This window comes from Bos taurus, chromosome 8, assembly GCF_002263795.3.
Source record: "Bos taurus isolate L1 Dominette 01449 registration number 42190680 breed Hereford chromosome 8, ARS-UCD2.0, whole genome shotgun sequence".
Classification (NCBI taxonomy): Eukaryota; Metazoa; Chordata; class Mammalia; order Artiodactyla; family Bovidae; genus Bos; species Bos taurus.
Window position 1 is genome coordinate 9534359 of NC_037335.1, and position 24286 is coordinate 9558644.

The following is a 24286-nucleotide window of genomic DNA, read 5'->3' on the forward strand; positions in this document are numbered from 1 at the left end:
AAATTGTTTTTGTTTGCTTCAGCTGGAGTGTAGAAAAATCCTGGGTTTCTGAGACCAGTCTCTCTTTTTCGTCTTTGAGTGATGTAAATATATTTTTCAACCTAGTTAATGTAAAAAATGGTATTCTGATATTATCTCCAACAAATTAATTAGTTTGACTTCTTACTCTTAGTGTGACTAAAGCAGGGAGTTAAGTAGCTAGCTTGAGCTTACAGAACGACCTGTAAACTAAATGTTTCATCAGCACTAAAGCTCTGTGGCTTCTGTGCAGCACACCGGTTGGTGACTGGTCCTGGTTTGCAAGAGGAAATGTTCTTAAAAAGTCATTAGGACCACTTGACTTGAACTTTTGTGTTTCCAGTAACTCTTAGGAAAGTTAAAAATTAACTCGGGAAAGTTAAACATTTTGGATTGTCAGTTTACAAAAAGAAGAGTTAAGTCACTTAGAGGCTGAGAGGGTCAGAGCCTGGAGCAGAAGAAACTAAATATACATTGAAATCTATATACATTCTATATATTTATATAGTCACATACATTGAAAACTATATAGGTTGTTGGATATAGCAGGAAGATGAGACAGCTTCAGGATAAACATGAATCAGACACTATAGAAATTATGAGGTATTCACCAAAATTGCCAAGCCCAGAACATAGATGAGTTACTCTGACATGCAGTTAATAAATACTAGGTGGAGAATTTTCCTCTCCTAATACAGGAACTATCTCTGAGGATTTAACTGAGTTAGTGACTGGGACAGCAAAGAAGTGAGCTGGTACAGTTGGAAGCACTGTGAGGATTAGAGATTTGTGTCCTTTGATTTCTAAAGAGGCTGAAGAATTCATGATGCGTTGGCTGGTTTCCCAGTTTTTATCAGACATACCTGGGGTAATTGCTTTGTAGTGTTTTGATAAGGCCCTGCTATTCTTAAGTATCTTGTATCATGCTTTATTACTCTGTGCGTTAAATTGTGTCTCTAGTGCATACACTCACGTGAACGTGCTCAGGTGCTGCGGGCAGAGGGGCAGAGCAGGGGTGGGAGGGAGGCGCACCGAGTTTCTGCTCCAGCACTACTGGCTTGACGGATGTTCTTCTCTCAAGGCCTTCACCCTTGCCGTCTACAGATTCCTCCTCTATAAATGGAAGTTTTCTCTGTCTGGCTACCTCACAGACTTCCTGGAGGCTTAAATGGGAGTTGACCTATAGAAGCATTTTATAAACAGAAGCCCTACTGATACATACATTATCCCACATACCAGTTTCTCACTTGATCCTCTGGTACTTTATTATATTACCCTTGTCCTTTGGGAAACAGTGACGGATTAGCACATCTCTCGCTATGCTTCTAACAGCGTTGGCAGCTTTTTGTGTTAGAATTTCAGCTGGGGATCCTCAGGCTTCAGGAGAGATGCAGTATTCGCATGGGACTTAAGTATTTTGCCCTTTAGATCTTCAGAACTGTGAGTTCTTTTTCTCTTCTGACGTGATGAAGTTCAAATTAGAACGCACAAACACGTATACTCAATATGAAAAAAAAACTCCAGTTCCTATCTGTTCTTCACTAAAAAATTACACAAAGAAACTATTTAAAGACTGTTGGAGGGCAGTCAAAATATTTCTGGCCATCTTGTGAGGAGGTGTTGGGACTCTGATTCAGACTGTGTGGTCAGCCCTGCTTTGGCAAAGTCTGAGGCAGTGTTGGTTTCTTACTGGCCAGGCTAAACCCATGACAAGAGTATATTCATGACAAAGCACATTCAAGAGGATGACCTCCGTCCAAGAACAGTTCTGCTTCAGTAAAGTGATACCATGATGTGGGATGGAGGAATTTAGAGGCCGAGTGGTTTTTGTTTCTCTGCTGTCACATTCCCAGGTCAGTGTAAATGCTGGGCAGATGACTTCACATCACTGGGTGACTTTGAGCACCCCGTCTGTAAAATGAGGCCACTGGATTAAATTACCTCCAACATTCTTTCTACTTCCAAGTTGAATGGTTCTCTTCCAGAATAGAATCCTCTGTTTATCTATTCTGTCTGGAACTGGCAGAAGCAAGGTATGGTGGCCAAACTCTAAGCAGAACGTAACTCATGGGGTCTTTTTGCATCTTAGTTGTATAGACAGGCAGCTCTTGTGTGGCATGGTTCCAGCCTCCACAAATTCCAGTTGACACGATTTAGGAAATAATGTTGACATTGCGGTCATTCATGCGATTCTAGATGCGCAGCCAGAGGAAGTTAGTGAAGGTGAACTTACAGATGTAAATGATGAAAGTGGTTGTGACAAGAAGAATGCAGATGTCGCGAAGGATTAGGGTTAAACCAAAGAGCACGTCACGTGAGAGAAACTCTTGGAGATCCTTTGCAACATTGAAAGCTCAAAGGATAAAGTGGTAGAGGCATAAAGGAGTATGGCAGTTCACCAAGGCGCGGAAAATATCCTCACTCCATGTTGTAAGTTATATGTTGAAAAGAAAACGGCAAGCACTCTTCCAACTACACTCAATAAGCTTTTTATATATATATATGTTTTTTTTTTTGGTTGTTGTTGTTGGTTTGTTTGTTTGCTTTTGGCAGTGCTGGGTCATTGTTGCTGCTGGGCTTTTTTCTCTAGTTGCAGTGGGCAGGAGCTACTCCCTAGCGGGGGTACACTGGCTTTCATTGTGGGGGCTTCTCTTGTTCCAGCGCACAGACCCTAGAGCACAGGCTCAGTAGCTGCGGCTCATGGGCTTAGTTGCTCCCAGGCATGTGGGATCTTCTTAGATCAGGGATCAAACCTGTGTCTCCTGCATTGGCAGGTGGACTCTTTACCACTGATCCACCAGGGAGGCCATCGAAAAGCTTTTAACAAAGAAATAAAGTGCTTTCAATTATGGTGTTTCTAGTATTCTAAATGACACTGTACTAAATAAATATTAGTTACATTGTTTTTTCATTTCCCTCTACATTATAGCAGTAAGAGAATTCTGCATGTTTTACAGTTTTAATTGTCACAGAATTATTTCCATTTCCCCCACGGATGGTTAAGATCTCCTTGCTCACTTATTTTTTACAATGCTGCTTTTTTGTCCAAAGTGAGGCCTGCCTGATAAGGCTGAGCGACTGTACAGAGTGTTCATGTGCTATTCTTCCTGCTCGTAGGGTGGGAAAACCCTTCCTGTGAAGTATGTCACTCTGTACCTCTCTCTCTCCGGATTGATCAAAGGGATTGTAACCTCAAATGAGACATTTAAGTCGTCATTTATAATGTAAGCTGTACATTTAGCTTACATGCCTATCTTTTATCTCTAGTGGCACAATGCCTAGCTCAATGTAATATTTGTTGAAAAAAGAAATAGTTTTCCTTCTAGAATTTGGATTAGACCATTGCTGTTTAGGGGCTCTCCTGGTGGCTCAGTGGTAAAGATTCTGTCTGAAGTGCAGGAGACCGGGTTTCCATCCCTGGGTTGGGAAGATCCCCGGGAAAAGGAAATGATAACCCACTCTGGTATTCTTGCCTGGAGAATCCCATGGATGGGAGCCTGGCAGGCTACAGTCCATGGGGTCACAGAGAGTCAGATATGACTGAAGCAACCTAGCACAGCAACAACTTTGCTATTTAGTGTTTTACCTCTGATAGTTTTTGTTTTTAATTCAGTTTATCGTCTGATACTTAGCAGCATCCACTGTGTATCATGGACTGTGCTTGTTGAAGATGCAGGAGTCCTGGATAGGTTGCTGCCTAAATAGCCGGAAAACAACACTTACATGATAGTAAATTGAGGTGCTGACTCTAGATGTAGTTGGGGGTTCAGAGAAGGGAGAAGTCAGTGTAGGCTACTAGTGAAACCTGCAAGGAGAAGAGGTCAGAATTAAGTATTGAAGATATTAATGTTTTGTATCTGGATGAAGGGAAGAGAGTATTTTGGGCAAAGAGAACAAAAGCAGGGTCAGAGACATGTGAGTGAACCTGTATGCAGTCTTGGGGTGAGGCAGTTCACACTCCAATCTAGGGGGTAGTTCAGAGCTTTTTCTGCATTTCAACCCCCAAGGGCAAAAAGGCTCCGCAGTCTCAGTTAGGATTCCTGCTGGAATTTCTCATGGGAGGAGGAAAGGGATTGTATGTAGAAATAGCCTAAGCCAAGGGCTTTGGGTCATTGGAAAAGACTCTGATGCTGGGAGGGATTGGGGGCAGGAGGAGATGGAGACGACAGAGGATGAGATGGCTGGATGGCATCACCGACTCGATGGACGTGAGTTTGGGTGAACTCTGGGAGTTGGTGGTGGACAGGGAGGCCTGGCGTGCTGAAATTCATGAGGTCGCAAAGAGTCGGACACGACTGAGGGACTGAACTGAACTGAAGGGCTTTGGGGGGGGTCTTTGTTTTTTTTAGGCAATCTCGGCTTCTTTTGCTCTTTGGACTCTCTTTGTTTCTCCCTTTGGAACTTCTCTCCACCTTGTAGTGGGTGTGTTAAGACAGAGAGGAAAGATGGGAGATGGGTGTGGAACAGATTCCTTTGGTCTGCTACTGAACGTCACTAAAGCATTCCTTGTAGTTGACACCTGGTCAGGCCCCGTTCTCTGGATTAGGAAGGTCAATCCAGGGATTGACCAGGAAGCCTCAGCCAAAATCGAGGAGTAGACATTGGCCTGGAGTGTCCCTGTGTTTCTCGTATATATTCCCTGAGGACTGAACCGGATACCAGAATGCAATTCTGATCCCAGCTCTTTGTTTCCTTGGAAACCCCACTGCAGCGCACTGGAAAGAAGAAACCTCCAGAAGAGGGAAAGTGAAAATAATGGAAGGGAAAAGGCCTTTTTATTAGACTGGGATCCCAGGAGAGATGGGAAGAACTGGAACCAAGAGTGCAATTATCAGGCTTGTGGACAAAGGAGGGGAGACCTTCCTCTGAATCCGAGGGGAATGCTAAGGGAAATGGTTGTTCATTTATCTTTCTTTTGTTTTTACTTAATGGCTCAGTGCAGCAGGCCTCTGTTACATGCTTGGAATACAGTGGTGAGGCGGTAGGTTGCAGGACAGGCTGCCCTCTGCTCTCTCAGCGTTTCCACGCTAGCTGTGGAGATGGACAGAAAACCCACAGTCAGTCAGTGCCACGTAAGGAATTCAGGCACGAGAGTAAGACGGTGGTTCTTTCTCATTGTCAGCTCAGTATACACCTCTCTGAGGATGTGCCCTTAAAAGCTGAGGTAGAAATGATCAGAAACTACCAGTATGACGATCAAGGGAGGAACTCTTCAGGCAGAGGAAGCGATCAAGTGTGCTCAAAGAATGGATGAAAGGCCTGTGTGGGTGGATCATGCTCCAGGAGAGGCAGAGTGCTGGGACCTGGGGTAGAAGAAGCAGCTAGGGCCCAGATCACAGAAGGTTTGTAAGCCTGGGTAAGAATTTGAACTTCCTAGAAGTTCAAAGGGAAGCCACTAGATGATTCTCTGTAGGGGGATTGTGTGATCAGCTCTTGATGGTGGAAGTAGGTGGGGTGTGGTGGGAAGGAAGTGGAGAAGCAATAGAAGGCTCTTATATTCACCTGGGCTTCCCTGGTGGCTCAGCAGCAGAGAATCTGCTTGCCAGTGCAGGAGACTCAGGTTTCATCCCTGAGTTGAGACGATCCCCTGGAGAAGGAAATGTGAACCAACTCCAGTATTCTTGCCTGGGAAATCCCAGGACAGAGGAGCCTGGCAGGCTACCATCCATGTCGCCAAGAGTTAGACACAACTTAGCGCCTCAACAACAGCAGCACCATATTCACCCAGGCAAGAGGGTGTGATAGTGGAGGTGGGAAGGGAGCTGAGTCTTGATACATGTCAGAGGGAGAGTCTGAGAGGATTTTGTGATGGACTTGGGGCTGGAAGTAGGCTGGTAAGACAGAGAGAAGACTGCAGGATAGAATCTGAGCTTTTTCACTTGAGCAGCTGGGCAGTGGTGGTGGCTTTGGTATTGGGGAATGGAATAGACTCAGTGGGGTGGGGAGGGGTGGAAGCAAAGGTCTGCTTTGGCGCTTTAACTTTGAAATTTCGTTAGACATCCAAATTGTACCAAGTGGGCAAGAAATAATGGTGACTGTGCCTAGGACAGAGGTGGTGGAGGCGGGAAAATGGTGGAACTAAAGTCTGTAGTGCCTGGGTGGTGATTTGGATAGATAGGTAGAGACCTTGATATATATTTAAAGCCTGTTGGGCTGGATGAGATCATTGTGGCCAGTGGTTAGCAACTTACTTCCACGGGTTAAATCTTGCCCCCTGCTTGTTTTCATGTGGCTCAGGAGCCAAGAGTAGTGTTTGCATTTTTTAAACGGTTGGGGAAAAAAAATCAAGAGTCATAATATTTTGGACATGTGAAAATTGTATGAAGTTCAGATTTCAGTGTTCATAAGTAAATTTTTTTGGGAAGTAGCCATACGTATGCTTTTGTGTATTGTCTGGCTGCTTTCACACTATGGGACAGACTTGAGTAATTGTGTATGACTCACAAGGCCTAAAATATTTCATGTCTGACCCCTGATCCAGGTGTATAGGAGAAGTGGGCTTATTAGGGACAGATCCCAGTCATGTCAACATTTAAGTGCAGTCAAAAGTTGAAGCACAGAAGAGAGGGCTCAATTTTTATGTCCGTTTTTTTTTTCAGTTACTTGTCAAAAATTGACCCTGGTGGTTGGGGCTTAAGAGAATTGAAAACTTGGGGGTATACGGTAAGAAGAATGCATCTGCTGTCTGCCGTATCTCACGTGATTTTAAAAAATAATTCAAACTCCTTGTATTTGAATAGCTCTTTATCTTTGTCGATTCATCTTGTCTGAGACCAGGTAGGTGATGTACAACTTGGGTACCTGTAGTTTTCAGATCCGTATTTTTGGTATGGAAATTGACACATCCTCTGTCATCTCCTTCTCCTGCCTTCAATCTTTCCAAGCATCAGGGTCTTCTCCAATGAGTCAGTTCTTCACATGAGGTGGTCAGAGTACTAGAGCTTCGGCTTCAGCATCACTGACTCAATGGACATGAATTTGAGCAAGCTCTGGAAGTTGGTGACGGACAGGGAAGCCTGGTGTGCTCTAGTCCAAGGGGTTGCAAAGAGTCAGGCACAACTGAGCAGCTGAACTGAATTGACACTTGGTTCAGGCTTTGAAGTAGGATAAAATATTTTGAATCAAGATTGCAATGGAAAATAAGGATATAGTATAGCCATTAATATAAACCTGTAGTGTTTAGGTTTAAAAGTTATATAACTCAATTCAGCGCCTTATTCCTTATAAGGAAATACAACTTGTATAATGAGTTTAAGAGAAAGCCAGGAATTCCCCCTACTATTCCATTTGCTTTAAAAATCTTTTAGCTAAGGTCATGGGTACAGAGCTGAGAGTTTAAGGTAACGTACTAAAGCTGAGGTAGACAATTTCAGCTTGTGTACATGCAAGAATGCAGTATTAATCAGTGAATTTGATTCTTTTATAGGAACATACACTGATAGGTTCAGCAAATTCCCAAGATATCCAGCTGTGTGGCATGGGAATTCTTCCTGAACACTGTATCATAGACATCACGCCAGAAGGCCAGGTTATGCTGACTCCTCAAAAGAACACCAGGTAACGTACTTTATTTAGTGTTAATGTCACAGTAATTTTTAAGAGGAAGAAAGTACACTAACTGAGGGTGGTATAAGGTCGTTTGGACTTGTTTTTGGCTTTTACGTCTGCTTAAAGAAGATAGTTACCAAGTCTTTAATAGTTAACTTTTTTTTTCTTTTTTCACATTTATTTTTAATTGGAGAAAAATAGCTTTACAATGTCGTGTGGGTTTCTGCCATACAACAGTGTGAGTCAGCCACAAGGATACATATGTCCACTCCTTGAACTTTCTGCGCGCACCCCACCCCAGCCCGCCCCTCTTGGCTGTCACAGACCGTGGAGCTGAGCTCCCTGTGTTCCACAGCAGCTTCGCACTAGCTGTCTGTTTTACACATGGTAATGTGTGTGTTTCAGCGCTTCTCTCAGCTTGGCCCACCCTCTCCTTCCCATGCTGTGTCCACAAGTCTGTTTTCTGTCTGTGTCTCCATTGCCGCCCTGCAGATAGGTTCATCGGTACCATTTTTCTAGATTCCATAATGTGTGTTAATGTGCAGTGTTTGTTTTTCTGACACACTTCACTCTGTGTAACAGGCTCTAGGTTAACTTTCTAATACCGCTTAAACCCATCCTTCCTCTCTGTACATACTAATGTCACCTTATTTAAATAAGGCCTTCATCATCAAATCTTTTTTTTTTTTTTTTTTCTACCTTGCTGTGCATGATTTGTGGTATCCTGATTTCCTGATTAGGGATCGAACTGAGGCCCCGGGAAGTGGAAGTGCAGAGTCCTAACCATTAGACCATCAGGGAATTCCTCCCTGCCCCCCAGTCAAATCCTGATTGGCATCCCTGCCAGCAGCCTGATCTTCCTTCTGGTCCATGCTGCGTACAGCCAGATGGCTTTTGGGTCTTCTTGATACAAAGTCCTTTATGCCCCTCCTGTTTATCTCCTCTTCCTCTGCATCTGCCATTCCTCTGGCCAGCTAACTCCTGTTTGACCTTCAAGGTTAAGCTCTGTCGTCATCTACTTGAGTCTAAAATAAGGGCCCCCAGTGTGTGTTTCTAGAGCACTCTGTGCTTCCTGTTATGCTAGCACTTCATGGGGTGTTCTTGTGGGCTGCTAGCCTCTGTTACCACATGGGCCTGGGGGCCCTTTGAGGATGAGGACCTTTCTTTTTTGGTTTTCTATCCTTAGCACGTAATGTCAGACTAATATTAGAGAAGGAAACGGCAACCTACTCCAGTATTCTTGCCTGAAAAATTCCATGGACAGAGGAGCCTGGTGGGCTGTATAGTCCATGGGGTTGCCACGGGTCAAACACTATTGAGCACACGCACACGTACCAGACTGATAATACAAGTGCTCAGTAAGTAATGAAAAGGCAGAACATTATACAAACTATTTGTCCGTTTATCTCCTTCAGCTTTAAGGTTGTTATTGTCTGTTGTGTAACTGTCATGTAACTATTATACGTAGTGGTTAATTGATACACTGATCTTCTGAATGCTGATTCATCATCATATAAAAAATCATTAATATCATCACTGATTTCACCCATAAAGTCTTTAAATGTTTGGAAGCTATCAAGCTCATGGTGAAGGATGCAAATGAGGAAGAAAAAAAGAGCGTAGCCTGGCTGGGCGCAGGCACGCTATTCTCCCATTAAATAATCTCACAGACACCAACCCCAGGGAAGGTTACCCTGAGGCTGTGACAGAATAAGATGAAACAGGTCATATAATAATTTTGTCTCCGCAGAGACAAAAACCAAGGTCGCTGTGTGCTCACTCAGTCATGTCTCTCTCTGCGACCCCATGGACTGTATCCCTCCAGGTTCCTCTGTTCATAGAATTTTCCAGGCAAGAATACTAGAGCAGGTTGCCACTTCCTCCTCCAGGGGATCTTTCTGACCCAGGGATTGAACTCGCATCTTTTTGCGTCTCCTGCATTGGCAGGCAGATTCTTAATCATTAGCGCCACCTGGGAAGCCCATGGTCACTATGCCACACACAAAATACCAGACACCTTCTCTCAGCTGATATGAGTGGCTATTTCTTTACCAATTACAACTTCATCCTTGTCTCCCCTCTATGAATAAGATTTTTGACAAACCCAGTCATAGAATTACTCCTGCTCTCCGACAGCATCCAATATATACAGGACTCCCACCTCCTCAGGTCGTCACCTGGGTTGTCCAGCTGAAGCCCGTTCCTTGCAGCATTCCCATTCTCCCCTTTCTGACACCCCAGGCTTCCTGGGGTGGCTTCTCCCTTGGTATGAGTGATAAACCTAACCGGCTTAACTACGGGAGTGTTCCTGGTGGTCTTTGGTTGGAGGACATCGACACAAATTTCCTGAAACTCTAATTTTCACTTGAAAGCTTGGCAACAAATACTGTCAATTGCTTTGGTCAAAGTGACAGGCTGCCTTTGTTCATTTTTGAGAAAATGTGCCAGAAAATCACTTTGTGTGTCTTTGCTCAAGACAGCCGGTGTACTTTGGCATGCTTCCGCACAGCGCTTTGTGTGCTGCTCATGTTGTCACCTTGAATGTTTTAAGGAGTTGCGTACTACTCAAGGGTCAAGATTTACCAAAAGTAGTAATTTTAATAGTTTATCTTCATAAATTTATTTTTACTTTTTAATTAAATTTTTTATTGGAGTACAGTTGATTTTTACTTCTTCATCAAGGACCTTTTCAAATGAAACATTTTTTAAAATTGTGAATGCACAGCAGTGAATAATCCAGTGACTACTAATAAGGGTTTGATGCCATTGCCTTGATTTGTGCAAAAACACCAATAGTTTTATTCTTTGCCAATGCAAATGTCAACACAGTGGAAAATGGTAGGTTAGTGTTGTTACACAAATAAATTTGATCTTTGGGACCTCCTGCAGACCGCACTTTGAGAACTGTTTATAGTCATGCTTTTATGTATTAACTGCTTGAGCTTTAGAAAATAAGCTTGTATATGTGTTTTGCCTTTAATTAAACTCCTCACTGTATTTAAGGAATTTGTGTTATACAGGCTAAAATCTGCTAGTTTCAGTAGGCCCCCTCTTGTCATAACTCTATTTTTTGAGCTCATGCTTTGAATAAATCAGACTGTAGGAACATAGAGACCAATGGCCTTTAGTGTTTAAAGCCCACATGGAGCTTCCCTGGTAGCTCAGTGGTAAAGAATCCACCTGCCAATGCAGGAGACACAGACTCGATCCCTGGTCTGGGAAGATCCCACATGCCACGTGGCAGCTGAGCCCGTGGGCCACAACTACTGAGCCTGTGCTCTAGGGTCCCCCCAGGCTGCAACTACTGAGCCCCCAGGCCGCAACTGCCGAAGCCCTCACCCTGCAGCCTGTGCTCCACAAGAGAAACCACCCCGCAGAGACGCCCCCTCACACAACAGAGTAGTCCCTGCTCACCACAACTAGAGAAAGCCCTCACAGCAACGAAGACCCAGCACAGCAGAAAATCAAAAAATGTTTCCAGAGTTGTTAAAAGCCCACATGGTAAGTGGAGTCTAGATGCAGAGTAAGGTTCAATGTCTGTGCATATATGTTAAAAATAACTATCTGTACAAAGCCAGATGAGTGCTTTAGGAATTTAAAGATTTTAAGGTAATATAGGCTGGAGTGACCGAGGAAGTAGAAATCAAACTGGGCTTTGGACAAATCAAGCAGCTTTGAGAGGAATCAAACTGAGTTGAGACTCAGGGGGATGAAGAGGAACAGGAGCCCTCTTCCCAGTTATAGGACTGGGACAACCCTCACTTTGGAGGAAAGGAAAATCATTGTTTAGTGGACAGAGCATAACACCCTCTCCCCGTTTTTTATTTTTCTGGAGTTGAGAATTCACTGGAACAGGGAAGGAAGATGAAGAGGGTTTCCTTTTGCAAGGCCTTTAATGTCAAGTTAAAGACCTTTATCCTCTAAGCAGATGAGTCATTCAGTGGGAGAGACGTGATGACAGAGATATTCCTGTAATATCAGCCTTATAATGGTATATGTGATTTTCTATTTGGTTCCCACCCCTCTGAAGTTTTCCCTCAATAATCTTGTACCCACCATTTCTGTGTTGAACTCCATTGTCAGGGTGAGCAGTCAAGTGGATCTTACAACTCTCCTGTATTGATAGGATATGGGCATTTTCCTGTGCTATAGGAAGTTAAGAATTGAACAGATCTCATTGCTCATTACTGCCACTGTAGATGGCTCTGAGTTTAGTTGGCTGATTGGCCTTTTCTGTCTGCGTAGATTGGACGTGCTTGCTCTAGTTGTCGTGTACACTGCCACTGTCTTTGTATCGTTAGCTGTAATGGTTCCATATTTACTCCTTAATATGCTATATAACAAATTTAGAACTTTGAAAAATAGAGGTTAATTATCTACAGCACTGGATACCATAGGCATTTTAGGTAAATCAGCAAAGAAGGAAATAAAAAAAAATTATTCTCCAAGGGGGTTTTATTTTGGGGGAATTGGTTATTTTGCTTTTCCTGTATTGGAGAAATTGAAGGAGAGGATATGATAATCGTTGTTCACATGTTTGGCCTCTTCTCTCCACAGAACATTTGTAAACGGCTCCTCTGTATCCAGTCCTATTCAGCTGCACCACGGGGACAGGATATTGTGGGGGAACAACCACTTCTTCAGGTACGACGGTCATGCTCCTAAAGAGGGAGGTGCTCTGTAACAGAAGACTGTGCATTAAAAAGTAAACTTAATGCCATAAATATATGTATTTTGTGCACACATGTATATTGATATTTATTCAGTATACACATGCTTGTTCCCTATACGGCTTGAGCCTGAGGGGCACGTGAACAATGGACTCAGGAGAAATCCTGATTCAGTTACATATTTTTACATTTTATTTCCCAATGGAAGATGATTGTTTTGCCATCTGGCATAAGAATTCATTAATTATTTTTCTGACATGCTTATATTTTTATTTTTCATTTTTGAAAAGTAGTGGTTTTAGTTTCCTTGTCTGTGAAAGGAGGCTCATGTTTTATTTAGGAATGCTCTCAGCTGCATCCGATGGCAGATTTGACTCTGGGTTAAACAGTTCCTTTCTCTGACAAAACAGAAACTCCCAAGGAGGATGGTTATTGGCTTTGGCTCAGGCTGTTGAAAGAGTCATGGCAGAAGTCTTGGCATTGTCTTGCCTCTTCCCTGTGGTCTAAAGAGGGCCACGTCCCTCTGGGCATCAAAGCAGCACTCAGACACCCCGAAGAAGGCAAGGGTGAGGGGTGGCAGGACTAGCCCTGACTCTCCTGAGCAGAAGAAGCAGGCATCTCCCTGGAGTCCCCGGTGACCTTCCTCTGACCCCTCATGTACTAGAATTTGCCTCTCAGCTGCAAGGGAGGCTGAGAAAGTCTGAGCTGGGACTGGACATCTTTTCCCATACGAAACTGCTGTTGTGTTGGTGAGGACCAGCGGGCTGGATAGAGTATAGAACTTAAGTCTTGATCTATTCCCCTTCCTGTCCCTGGCACTTGGGTTTCAGATATCAAGCTCGATCCTCTGCTGGTGGGCCAGCTGCTATCACGATTATTTCTGAGAGAGTAGAGGGCTACAGAGAGTGTGGAAAATGTTTATCTTTTTCTTCTCAAATTAAATCAAGCATGGATTGCTTGGCTTAGTGTACAGAGCCTTCATAGTTTGGATTAGGTTGATTTTTCTACGATTCTCTCACAACTTTGGCTGTACAGATTTTGTGTATCTCTGTGTTTTATTTATGATTTCTCCAGAGGCTGTGAGGGTTTCCATTTTGCCTCTGTCCTAACGCCTGCTTTCTCTTCACCCCTTAAGGCTCAGCTCAGATGAGTTCCAATTCTTTCATCCCTTCCTGTCCTATTTGACTGTGAGGTTATTGTTGTTGTTCAGTCACTAAGTTGTGTCTGATTCTGTGACCTCATAGGCTACAGCACACCAGGCTCCTCTGTCCTCCACTGTCTCCTGGAGTTTGCTCAGATTCATGGCCGAATGAGTTGAGTTGGTGATGCCATGCAACCATCTCATCCTCTGTCGCCCCCTTCTCCATTTGCCTTCAGTCTTTTCCAGCATCAGGGTCTTTTCCAGAGAGTCAGCTCTTCACATCAGGTGACCAAAGTATTGGAGCTTCAGCATCAGTCCTTCCAATGAATATCCAGGGCTGATTTCCTTTAGGATGGACTGGTTGGATCTCCTTGCAGTCCAAGGGACTCTCAAGAGTCTTCTCCAGCACCAAAATACAAAAGCATCAGTTCTTTGTCACTCAGCCTTCTTTATGGTCCAACTCTTGCATCCATACATGACTTCTGGAAAAACCATAGCTTTGACTATATGGACTGTTGTTGGCAAAGTGATATCTCTGCTTTTTAATATGCAGTCTAGGTTTGTCGTAGCTTTTCTTCCAGGGAGCAAGCATCTTTTATTTTCATGGCCGCAGTCACTGTCTGTAGTGATGTTGGAGCTCAAGAACATAAAATCTGTCACTGTTTCCACTTTTTCTCCTTCTATTTGCCATGAAGTGATGGGACTGGATGCTATGATCTTCGTTTTATGCATGTGGCATTTTAAGCTACCTTTTTTACTTTTTTTATTGGCACATGTGTCTGTGTTTTATTTCTACTACTGGAATATAAACTTCTGAGTGTAGTGAAAAGTGAAAGTTAGTCGTGTCTGACTCTTTGAGACCCCATGGACTATACTGTCAATGGAATTTTCCAGGTCAGAATAATGGAGTGGGTAGTGGCTTTCTTCTCCAGGGGATCTTCCCAACCCAGGGATTGAACACAGGTCCCCTGCATTGCAAGCGGATTCTTTACCAACTGAGCAATTGCCTTCTATTTATAGTATCCCCTTGGCATCTAGCAAATGCCACTATTTAATGACTGGAATGAATAAATGCATATCTTTCTTTAAAAGATAATATTCTTTTTTCTTCTCAAGACTTAATTTGCCTAAAAAGAAAAAGAACGCAGATCGAGACGATGAGGAGCAAGACATATCCATGAAGAATGACACCAGTTCTGAGCAGCTGGATGTTGACGGAGACTCGTCCAGTGAGGTGTCCAGTGAGATCAACTTCAATTATGAGTACGCCCAGATGGAGGTGACCATGAAGGCGCTGGGCAGTAATGGTGAGCAGACCCGTTTTGCTTTTCAGAATCTTACAAAGTTGCTGGACTGGTTAGAGATATTTACATTGGAGACTTTTTAAACATTAGCAAAAAGACATCTTCATGTTGTTCCTCTGTACTCAATTCTTTTGTGGCTTTAAAAACTTATTTTTTCTGCCTTGATATATAAGTCACTTCAAACTGTTCTCATTGGTAGAATTTCTCAGGTTTGAGACTTGACTGTCCCTGGCTTACTATTGTAGTGGATTTCTGGAGTGTGGCCTCTGTCTTAGGTTATGTGTAGACCTGCTTTTTCTATATAGAAGATAGTTTAGCAAGTATCTAACAGAATAGATTATACGGTTAGTAACTGGGAGTAAGGAAAGCTAGCTGTCTTTAAGAATCTTACGTTATTTGGTTTTCTCTTTCTGACTGACCTCACTCTTAATGACAAACTCTGGGTTCATCCACATTTCTACAAATGACCCAGTTTCGAGCCAGGCTCAAGAGTGAGGGGACATATGTATGCTTATGACAGATTCACACTGTTGTACACCAGAAACTAACACAACATTGTAAAGCAATTATACGCCAATTAAAAAAAATGTAAAAACAACTCACATTATTATTATTGTTTGTGACAAACAACAAAATAGAGCAGCGTTTCCTGCATATTGTGTTGTGCAGCTAACCTTTTGTTTGTTATTTGCCTTGAAAAAAAACAAAAACAAAAAACCTTGTTTAGATCCCATGCAGTCAATACTGAACAGCCTGGAGCAGCAGCACGAAGAGGAAAAACGGTCTGCGTTGGAGCGCCAGCGGCTCATGTACGAGCACGAGCTGGAGCAGCTCCGGAGGCGGCTGTCCCCTGAGAAGCAGAGCGGTCGCACTTCCGACAGGTTTTCTTTCCACTCCCCCAGCGCTCAGCAGCGCCTGCGGCAGTGGACGGAAGAGAGGTAGGTGGGTGGTGGGGCCCTTGCTACCCGTCACCCTGACCCACCTGCGTGACAGACGGAGGGGAAAGTCTAGACCTTAATTTAAACATGAGTTATACTGTAAGTGTTACAGCTAAGAACCAGTTGGCCTTGTCTTTTTTGCCCCCATTTTGGGGGGATATAAGGAATTATCCATTTATATTGATGTATTTAAAGCCACCCCTCTGAGGTGCCACCCCATTTTCAGTGGGTATAAATAGCTTTTGGATTTGAATAAACCAGTGTGTGTACTCAGAAGTTATACTTTATCATTGTATTATACTTTAGGTTCTGAGGCGTGGGTAGATGGTTTTTTAAAAAAGGACAAAAAGAGAGGTGGTATATCAGGTAGGTAAAGCATGGTGCCAGTAAGATTCAGATTGCAAGTTTGATCTGTATATGGGCTGATGAGCATTGCGCTAAATGTCTTCTCCATAGTTACAGAGTGGACTTAACTAACCTCCTGCTCTTCAGGGTTTGGTCAGCAGACAGGCAGCATCTCTGTCACCTGGAGATTGACAGAAATGTAGCATTTCAGGTCTCCCACCCCAGATACGGGCTTTCCAGGTGGGTCAGCAGTAAACAACCCACCTACCAATGCAGGAAATGTGGGTTCGATCTGTGGGTCGGGAAGATCCCCTGGAGAAGAAAATAGCACCCCACTCTAGTTTTCTTGCCTGGGAAATCACATGGACAGAGGAGCCGGATGGGCTACAGTCCATGGGGTTGCAAAGAGTTGGACTCGACTCAGGGACTGAGGATGCACAGCAGGGACCCCAGATATACTGAGTCAAAATCTTCAGTTTCTCAAGATTCCCAGGTGATTTGTGTACACAGTCAAGTTTGCCAAGCCCTAGCCTCTGGCCAGCCTCCCCCAGGAGGGTGTGCCAGCACTGGTGACGTAGCCCACATTCGGGTGCATGCACAGGGCGGTGCCGCAGATGTATCTCTGTGTGCAGGAGACGGTCGTAAAGCTTGGTTCGCAGTTTGGCATTCATGTTTTATGTGCTATATCATATTTCCATGTGCTGCTCTAATGGTTATCCCCTCCCCATTTTATTTTAAAGAGAAGCAACACTGAATAACAGCCTGATGAGGCTGAGGGAACAAATTGTGAAAGCCAATCTGCTGGTGAGAGAAGCTAGTTACATCGCGGAAGAACTGGATAAGCGAACAGAATATAAAGTAACCCTCCAGATTCCCGCCTCCAGCCTCGATGCCAACAGGAAGGTGAGGTTGCTGTTAATGAAACGACCAAAGAAACGGTTGTATAAAACCACTTCCTGTTTCACCAGGGTTATTTAAACATGGGAGCGGGGAGTTTGCCCTCTTCCCCGCCCGCATCCTCCACAGTCTAGGTCATTGGGACCTGTCTGCCTCTCTCGATCAGAATTACTTCCATATAATTCTCTTTGTGCATAAATGGTTTTATCCACTAGAAACATCCTCTTCCACCCCCTTCCCCAGCTCTACCAGCTTCTTTTTTTTTTCTTTTAAATTTTGGCTGTGCTGGATCTTTGTTGTGGTGGGCGGGTCTCTCTGGGGGGACTTAGCTGTCCTGGGACACGTGGGATCTTAGCACCCTGACCAGGGATTGAACCCATGTCCGCTGCCTTGGAAGGAAAATTCTCAACCACTAGACCACCAGGGAAGTCCCTGTAGCAATTTCTTTTACTTAACTCCTATTTTCAAGTTTGTTTAAATTATTTCCAAGAAGTCTTTCCTGATAAATCTTGCCCAAGTGGTTCTTCCCTTCATTCTGCTCCTCTGCTGTCCTTTCCTACCCACCCAAGTTAAGGGTTCATTTTACCTACAAGAGGGGCTTCCCATGTGGAACAGTGGTAAAAGAACCTGCCTGCCAATGCAGGAGACACGAGAGATGCTGGTTTGATCCCTGAGTCGGGAAGATCCCCCAGAGAAGGAAATGGCAACCCACTTCAGTATTCTCACCTGGAGAATTCCAAGCACGGAGGAGCCTGGTGGGCTCCAGTCCAATCCATGGGGTCGCAAAGAGTTGGATGTGACCGAGTGACTAACACTTGACCTTCTCACTTTACCAATAGAACATTATCTCCTACTTGTCAATAGATGACATGGAAAAAATGTTCACTAGTTGTTCCATGTGAGTATCCAAGGTCACAGATTTTTTTTTTAATAATGTTGTTGAGTCACCAAGTCATGTCTGACCCTTTGCGACCCCATGGACTGTAGCCCACCAGGCTCCTTTGTCCATGGGATTTCTCAGGCCAGAACACTGGCATGGGTTGCCATTTCCTTCTCCAGAGGATCTTCCCAGCCCCGAGGTTGAACTCAGGTCTGCTGCCTTGGCGGGCAGATTCTGTTCTTCCCCTCCTTTTGCTCTTCTGCCATCCTTCCCTACCCTGCCCAAGTTGTGTTCATTTTACCTCCAGAATGTTGTCTTCTACTTGTCAATAGATGGCATGGCAAAACTGTTCACTAGTTGTTTCATGTAAATATTCAAGGTCACAAAATTTTTTTGGTATTATGTAAGAAGTCTAATAGAAGTATGGGGGAAGTTCAGTTCAGTCGCTCAGTTGTGTCCGACTCTTTACAACCCCATGGACTGCAGCATGCCAGGCTTCCCGGTCCATCACCAGCTCCCGGAGCCTACTCATACTCGTGTCCATCGCATTGGTGATGCCGTCTCATCTTCTGTCATCCCTTTGTCCTTCCGCCTTCAATCTTTCCCAGCATCAGGGTCTTTTCTAATGAGTTGGTTCTTCACCTCAGGTGGCCAGAGTATAGGAGTTTCAGCTTCAGAATCAGTCCTTCCAGCAAAATCTCCTCTCCTTGCCATTCAGATGTTTCTTTCTTACATGGGTTTCTTTTATAGTTCTCAATCATGTTAGTACATAATTTTTGGTGGATTAGGTAGGATTTTATAATCAGATATTCATTCCCTAGCTGGCTGAATATAAGGTAGAAGGGCCTTTACCATATGTGCTGCTGCTGCTGCTAAGTCGCTTCAGTCGTGTCTGACTCTGTGCGACCCCATAGATGGCAGCCCACCAGGTTCCCCCGTCCCTGGGATTCTCCAGGCAAGAACACTGGAGTGGGTTGCCATTTCCTTCTCTAATGCATGAAAGTGAAAAGTGAAAGTGAAGTCGCTCAGTCGTGTCCGACTCTTAGCGACCGCATATGTGAGAGTTTGGTAATTTTTGAACTTCACAGTTCTAAAATCCTTTCTTCATTATGTAAATTCTGTTTCTTTGGAACAGAAGGGTTAGGGTTAGGGAACTAATAATAGGCCAGATGTTAAGGCAACATTGAGTGTCTTTCAGAATTCTCTAAAGTTCTAAGCAGACAGAAGAGTTTTTTAAAAATTCTAATAAATCTCAATTGATTAGTGATCTGCTAGATCCATCTCTCTGGGGGAGATATACAGAGGCATTTTTACCTTCTGCTATGTGATTTCCAAAAGTTTAAATGTTTTTCCTACATAAAAGCACATTGTCGGGACTACCCTCGTGGTCCGGTGGCTAAGATTCCATGCTCCCAATGCAGGGGGCCTGGGGTTCAAACCTTGGTCAGGGAACTAGATCCCACATGCCACAACTAAAGATCTATCATGCTACCACAAAGACCCAGTACAGCCAAATAAATTAATAAATATTTTAAAAAGTAGTAATCAGATCAGATTAGTCGCTCAGTCATGTCCGACTCTTTGCGACCCCATAAATCGCAGCACACCAGGCCTCCCTGTCCATCACCAACTCCTGGAGTTCACTCAGACTCACATCCATCGAGTCAGTGATGCCATCCAGCCATCTCATCCTCTGTCGTCCCCTTCTCCTCCTGCCCCCAATCCCTCCCAGCATCAGAGTCTTTTCCAATATTATATTTCTAAAAAAGCATGTTGCTTTTCTAAGCTGGGAATATTCAGGGAGTACTGTTTCTTTTTTTCCGAGATGACATTCACACAGCATCAAATTAGTATTTTAACAGGAACAATTCAGTGTCCTGTAGTATATTCACAATATTGTGTACAACCGGCATCTCTAGCTGGTTCTGTACTTTTTTCATTTTATTTTTAAAGTATTTTCTGTTTGTTCATTTAGTTTTGGCTGTTGTGGCTGTTCGGCTGTCCTCGTTGCTGCACAGCTTTTCTCTAGTTGCAGGGAGCTGAGACTGCTCTCTGATTGCAGCGTGAGGGCCTCTCGCTGCAGTGGCTTCTCTTGTTGCAGAGCTCAGGCTCTGTAGTTGTGTTGCACAGGCTCAGCTGCTCCACGGCACGTGGGATCTTCCCAAATCAGAGATCGAACCCGTATCTCCTGCACTGGAGGTGGATTCTTTACCACTGAGCTACCAGGGAAGCCCTTTAACTTTTTAATAATAAATCCAAACTGTGTATTTGGAAGTTGGTATCGTTTATTGCCTCCAGATGAGTAAACAGGATACTTTTCACAATTTACTCTTTTAAGCACTTGGGTTTGGTACTGCATTAAGATACTAGCCATTCAAAAAAATTGTCATTCAAACTTTTGAAAGAAAAACATTCTTAACCACCCTTTCCAGGAAACTTGCCCTTCTCATTCACTGCTTAGGACCCTCTTCCTCCCCACTGGTTCTCTTTGGTCATATGATAGTCCGATTAAGACACTTGGGTTTTTGGCCACATCTCATGGAGTGAGGGGTCTTGGTTCCTCCACCAGGGATTGAACTTACGTCCCCTCAGTCAAGCACAGAGTCCTAACCACCAGACCACCAGGGAAGCCCCCCAGTTAAGACATTTTTGACTTTCCATTAAACGTGGTCTACTTTTCTGGGATTTAAATTTATATTTATTCTTAAATTTTGACTGCACTTAGATAGGAAGGATTATATTCAGCTTGTAAGATTTCTGGAAAGTTTCGCACTGAACAGATTAAAGAACGATATGGTTTCCGTTTCAGCTGCTGACGTCTGACCGGTGGGTGTATTAGTGGAATGTCGGGGTTGATGCCCACGTTGTGCCAGTGTCTCTGTGTTTCACAAAGTCATTCTCACTCTCTTCACAGCGAGGCTCTCTCCTTAGTGAACCTGCTATCCAGGTGAGAAGAAAAGGAAAAGGGAAGCAGATCTGGTCTTTGGAAAAACTGGACAACAGGTTACTGGATATGAGAGACCTTTATCAGGAGTGGAAGGAATGTGAAGAAGACACCCCGGTAGGTTATTTGACAAAGATTCCTGAGCTGATCGTCACAGAAGGAGCCATGCAGGGATGAGTCTTATCCATTTTAGGGAAGAACTGTTCAGTTTTCCAAAATACAGTTTTATAAATAAAATATTTATTTTAATCCTGTAAATTATTTAGCAAGTCAAGAATTTTAATAACCTATTTTTCTGGCATCGTCTTTTGTTTTCTCTGCATTCGTGTTGTCTGGATTTCTAGTAGAATCCTCTGTTCTTTCTGGCTTTTCTTCATATTATGCATTTTTGAGTCCCATGGTTTTATTCAGGACAGAGACTGTCTTAGTATCTCTTTTTCCATTTCTCAGCACATTTAACCTTGCAAATAATAAACCTACGACATCTGTATTTTTAACTGAACATCCGTGGTGCCTTAATATTTATACTATGAGGAACATTTTTTGAACACGATTTGATCCTAAAGTAGGTGCTATAAATCTCAATTCTGGAACTCTCCCCTCAAATCGTAGGTCTGCTCCTTTAGGTCAGCCATGAGCTTATACCTGTTTAAAACAGAAATATGAATTATTAGTACATTTTCAATGCTGCTGGTCCCAGTGCCCCACAGAGTTGTTCATCTCCTTAGCCTCTTGTTTTGTGCAAGTGTTTGTCAATAAAAATGCCTTCTTATAGTTAGGTGGCAATTTTTTCTTACTTTCTTTTGTACTCCTCTCCTGTTTCAGCTCAGAAGTGAAACCATATTACTAACAAATAACAAAACACAAACCATGCTCCTGTAAAGAGGTCACCTCTCATTAACAGCACCGTGTCTGATGTCTTGGTGGGAGCAAGTAGAATAGATGTGGATGAGACCTGAAGGCTGGTTTCATTCACTCTGCTGTGTTTATCAGTCAGTGTATGTTTTATCTGTTTTCACGGCAAGGCTTCCTCATAAGGGAAAAGAAATGATGAAGTAAGAGGTGTTATTGGTGTCGCTGTCTCATAGATGAAGGTGCTGACCGTCATTCTAAGTGGGAATGAGAAAGTGTGTGTGTGTGTGTTTGTGTGCATGTGTGCCTGCATGTGTAACACAGGGCTGTACTTCATCTAAGTTATTAGACTATCAAAAAGTGATGGGTTGAATTCTTCTGTTTTAAGTGATCTTCTGAAGTTGTATGTTTTCATGTCTCCTCAAAGGTGATACGGTCTTACTTCAGGCGTGCAGATCCATTCTATGATGAGCAGGAAAACCACAGCCTCATCGGGGTGGCCAATGTCTTCCTAGAGTCCCTCTTCTATGACGTGAAGTTACAGTACGCCGTGCCGATCATCAACCAGAAAGGAGAGGTTAGGTTTCTCCTCGTGCCTTATGTCCTGCAGAGGGCAGTTCAGGAACACAGGGTGGTGACAGTGAGCTGTCATTAACAGTTTCCCATCAGTAACAACGAGTGCCGTCTGTGTGTATTCTCAATGCCTGTGTTCGCACACCGCTTGACGGTGATTATTCCAAGTACTTGGAGGAAGAGTCACCATTAGAACCTGTTCCGTCGTTGAGCTGCCCTCCGTTTGACTCTTAAACAGATGAAGGCCGAAATGCAGAGCAAGGATCTTCTTTTGCTTTCCCTGCTGTAGGTGGCCGGCCGGCTGCACGTGGAGGTGATGCGCCTCAGTGGTGACGTCGGGGAGAGGATTGCTGGAGGGGATGAGCCCGTGGATGCCTCCTCGGATAAGGAGCCCCAGGAGAACAGGCTCGTGTGCATGGTGAGTCCTCGTCCCATTCAGCAGCAGTACATGATTTCAGAATGTTTCCTGTGAGGTTATACAATTATCAGAGATGGAAGCATAGCCTTGCTGACTCCATCTGTAACAGCCCAATGTAAAGAGATGGACCAGACACGCCACCCTGTGAAAGATGAGTGTGTGAAAGTTACCGGTAGTGAAGCAGCATAGGAGAATACTGTCTTCCTCGGAAGGTGGATTTCTGTCGCTGGGTAACTTAAAAAGGAAAATAACAGTGAAAACGTAGTATGATTTGTTTATAGAAGAGATTAAGTGTACAGAAAAGTAGTGAGGAGGGTCTTACTGACCCCCCACTCATCGTCCCTTGGCAGCCATCAGCTCCTGCTCAGTCTTGCTTTGTTCATGTATACATGCTGCTTCTCCACTGTCCCCTTCCCCTGGATTATTTTGAAGCATCCCAGACATCGTATTTCATCAAGAATAGTTTAATATGTGTCTCAGAAGAAGAAAACTTAAAAAAAAAACCCAGCCTAGCCAGGATGTACCACACGCAAAAATTAATCCTTTTTTGACATTGTGAAATATCATTTCCCGTGGTTGTCTCGGTTGATGTGTCTCTGGCCTGTTTTATGTTTTACTCTTCAGGCTCTGGTGCTTGTGCTTGCTCCCTCCTGTGTGTGCGTGCACCTTCTCTCTCATCTTACGCTTTGCTTAGTGTAGAAACTGGGCTGTCATCTCACATGGTCTCATAGTCTCGGTTTTGCTAATTCTTTACTGGGTTAGGATGTGCTTGCTGTAAATTGGGAGCTAGACATAAAGCTGACACGGAGAAGAGGAGTCAGGATGACACTTTACAGGGAGAATGAGGTGTCTGCTTCCATTAAAAGGCACGGCATGCCTGGTTTTCTTTGGGGAGTGTTTGCTATCATTGATGGTTATCACCTAGATATTTCATTAGGAGTTAGAAAAGAACAACACTGTGATTCTATCATCGCTTCATTTATTAGCTGGAATTGTGCTATAGAGTGAATCTTTCTGTCAAGTATCTTGCTATTCACAGATACAGTTTTTATCAGAGAGGCAGGATGAATACACCACTGTCTCCCTTTATTGACTACTTTTAAAAATAAATAGTTTTCCTTCTAATATCCAAAACTGACAAGCGAGGGTTTTTTGGTTTGTGTCTTCTTATCATTATATAAACTCTTGGATTTAAATATGCTTGATAAGCTGTGATCTCTTGTATTTATTATCTGCATCGAGGCTCAAACAACCCCATCTTTGGCCTAGGGGAGCCTCTTCAGTGGGCTCCTGGGTCCTTTCAGTTCAGTTCAGTTGCTCAGTCATGTCCGACTCTTTACGACCCGTGAATCGCAGCACGCCAGGCCTCCCTGTCCATCACCAACTCCCAGAGTCCACCAAAACCCATATGCATCGAGTCGATGATGCCATCCAACTATCTCATCCTCTGTCATCCCCTTCTCCTCCTGCCCTCAATCTTTCCCAGCATCAGGGTCTTTTCAAATGAGTCAGCTCTTCGCATCAGGTGGCCAAAGTATTGGAGTTTCAGCTTCAACATCAGTCCTTCCAGTGAACACCCAGGACTGATCTCCTTTAGGATGGACTGCTTGGATTTCCTTGCAGTCCAAGGGACCCTTTGACACAACCCTCACCCCGGAGGCCGTGCCAGCCTTCTTGCCCTGGTCTCGTGCAGCCCGTACATTTCTCATCCCAGACCTGGAATCAGCTGTTTCTCCAAGGAACTGGATTCTTTCCAGG

The 24286-nt window shown here is 43.8% G+C and overlaps 1 protein-coding gene across 4 annotated transcripts in view; it reads left to right on the plus strand.

Moving 5' to 3' along the window:
• Positions 1–24286, plus strand: part of KIF13B (kinesin family member 13B) — a 210024-nt gene that overhangs the window by 109804 nt on the left and 75934 nt on the right. For all 4 annotated transcript variants that reach the window (XM_002689472.6, XM_010807728.4, XM_015472410.3 and 1 more), the window contains 8 exons: positions 7445–7575; positions 12124–12210; positions 14494–14684; positions 15409–15619; positions 16705–16867; positions 20656–20802; positions 21965–22114; positions 22400–22528. In XM_002689472.6, the coding sequence (XP_002689518.4) occupies positions 7445–7575; positions 12124–12210; positions 14494–14684; positions 15409–15619; positions 16705–16867; positions 20656–20802; positions 21965–22114; positions 22400–22528 (1209 nt within the window). The remainder of the gene's footprint in view (positions 1–7444; positions 7576–12123; positions 12211–14493; positions 14685–15408; positions 15620–16704; positions 16868–20655; positions 20803–21964; positions 22115–22399; positions 22529–24286) is intronic.